Below are 1,837 nucleotides of genomic sequence, written 5' to 3'. Positions count from 1 at the left end.
CATCAGCAACTACATGTAATTAAAGAAACTTAATCAAACACTGCGAAATTATAACAATTGCTTTCAATTTAATGAGTCAAACTAATTAACATCCATTGTTATTTATAAAGCAAACAATAAAAAAAAATCAGCAATCCTTACTTAAGTCAGAAAAGCAAGGCTGCTGAACTATACTTGCCTCCTCAGTGTACAGAGCTGGTGGGCTGAAAGATGGAAGGGAGTGAGCAGGTGACAGAAGCAAGTCAGGCAAAGAGAAGCAGGGCCAGAACTGGAGCTTGGTAAAGAGGCAAGGATCCCCCCAACTGGAGTCCCTCATGGCCTGTACTGTTGTAGTCATGGTGCTGGTGGTGGTGAGAGTAGTGGGGGTGGAGATGGTGATGAAGGTGGTGATGGTGGTGATAAGGGTGGTGGCTGTGGTGAAGATGGTGAGGGTGATGATGATAGTAGTGGTTACAGTGGTGATGGTGACAAGGTTGTTGGTGAGCGCTATCATGGTGAAAAAGTTGACGAGGATGATAGCGGTGGCAGTGGTTGTGGTGGTGGTAGTTGTGATAGGGTGGTGGTCAGGGTGGTTATGCTGGTCATGAAGATATGGTGAGGGTGACGGTGGTGGCTATGGGGAGGGGGGTGGTTGGTGGTGGTGATGAAGATGATGAGGAGGATGGTGGTATGGATGGTGAGGGTGATGGTGGTGATGCTGGCGGTGAGAGTAACGGTGAGGTTGGCAGTGCTTAAAGACCTGATTAGGAATGAGAAATGCTCAACAGTGCATATAACCAACCCTTAAATACTAAAGCTACTAAAGCACGTTACTATGCCCCTGCTCACTCATATCAGGATTTTCTTTTTGAGTCATGGAATTCTGGCTGCCATGCCTGTTCACTCTATTCTCCCCCAGCAACATTACATCACTGGCTCACCAGCAGCTTTCTAAGTGTGACCCCCAGTGTTATTTCTACCATTGACACCTCAAAAAGGTCACTGCAACCTTACTTGTTTGTCTCTGACCACAAAGGTTATCACAATCTTAATTCAATCTTGAAACTGAGAGCACTTACAGATTTCGGCGCTAGGGCTGCTGATCTGTTCTACCAGTATGGGAATAGGATCGAGGGTGCTCTGTGCCATAATCAAGTCTCCTGTACCACAGCTTTTGTGACACTAGGAAACAGAAAGGTGTCTGTCACGAAGTAACAAACGCCCACTGACAACTTTAACCCACAGATATTCCAAAGAAAAACAGCCTTTGGGGATGACCTAGGCCCTCTTCCCAGACCCATATTAAATTTTCTAGTAACAAAACTCCTCTTTATTACTACATGTAGCCACTGCGCAGAGCACTTTACATGCATTATTTCATGTACTAGTCTTTGAAACCCCAGAGACATTATCCCCATCTACCAATGTGGTTAACTAACTGTCCAAGTCTCACAGCCAGTGAGCGGCAATACTGGGGTCTGAACACGGGCAGTCTGGCACCAGAGGCTGAACACTTAGACTCTGCTCTGCTGGCTCCCTAGGGAACATGCTCAAAGACAGGCTTTGACAAATGAGAGCCCCATCCCATTAGTGAATGCCAGCCAGAAGGGTGTGAATTTTCAGATCCCAACAATTTCAGCTCATTCTTCTAAGCTGCCTTGATTGATATACATGAAAAATTCTTCTAAAACCTATACAATATAACTGGGATAAGTGATTCAATGAGTCAGCACTAGTAATTAACTAACACTCCAGTCTCTGGGTTCTGTACAGGGAGTTCCTTAAGGATTATGGGATACCACAGTGAGTGCATCTTAGAGTTAGCACAGACAAGCCGCTGCTGCAATATAGCACTGGA

At 45.4% G+C, this 1,837-nt stretch overlaps 1 protein-coding gene across 1 annotated transcript in view; it reads right to left on the bottom strand.

Annotated features, from left to right (window-relative positions):
- The window catches only part of AFF3 (AF4/FMR2 family member 3), a 397,189-nt gene extending 396,696 nt beyond the window's left edge, over nt 1–493 (bottom strand). The window contains exon 1 of the mRNA XM_015592714.2: nt 270–493. Coding sequence (XP_015448200.1) covers nt 270–493 — 224 coding nt within the window. The remainder of the gene's footprint in view (nt 1–269) is intronic.
- Nucleotides 494–1,837: the final 1,344 nt, after the last annotated feature.

This window comes from Pteropus alecto, unplaced genomic scaffold (assembly GCF_000325575.1).
Source record: "Pteropus alecto unplaced genomic scaffold, ASM32557v1 scaffold186, whole genome shotgun sequence".
Taxonomy (NCBI): Eukaryota; Metazoa; Chordata; class Mammalia; order Chiroptera; family Pteropodidae; genus Pteropus; species Pteropus alecto.
The sequence above is the reverse complement of the archived record's forward strand: the minus strand, read 5'-3'. Positions and strand labels throughout refer to the sequence as shown.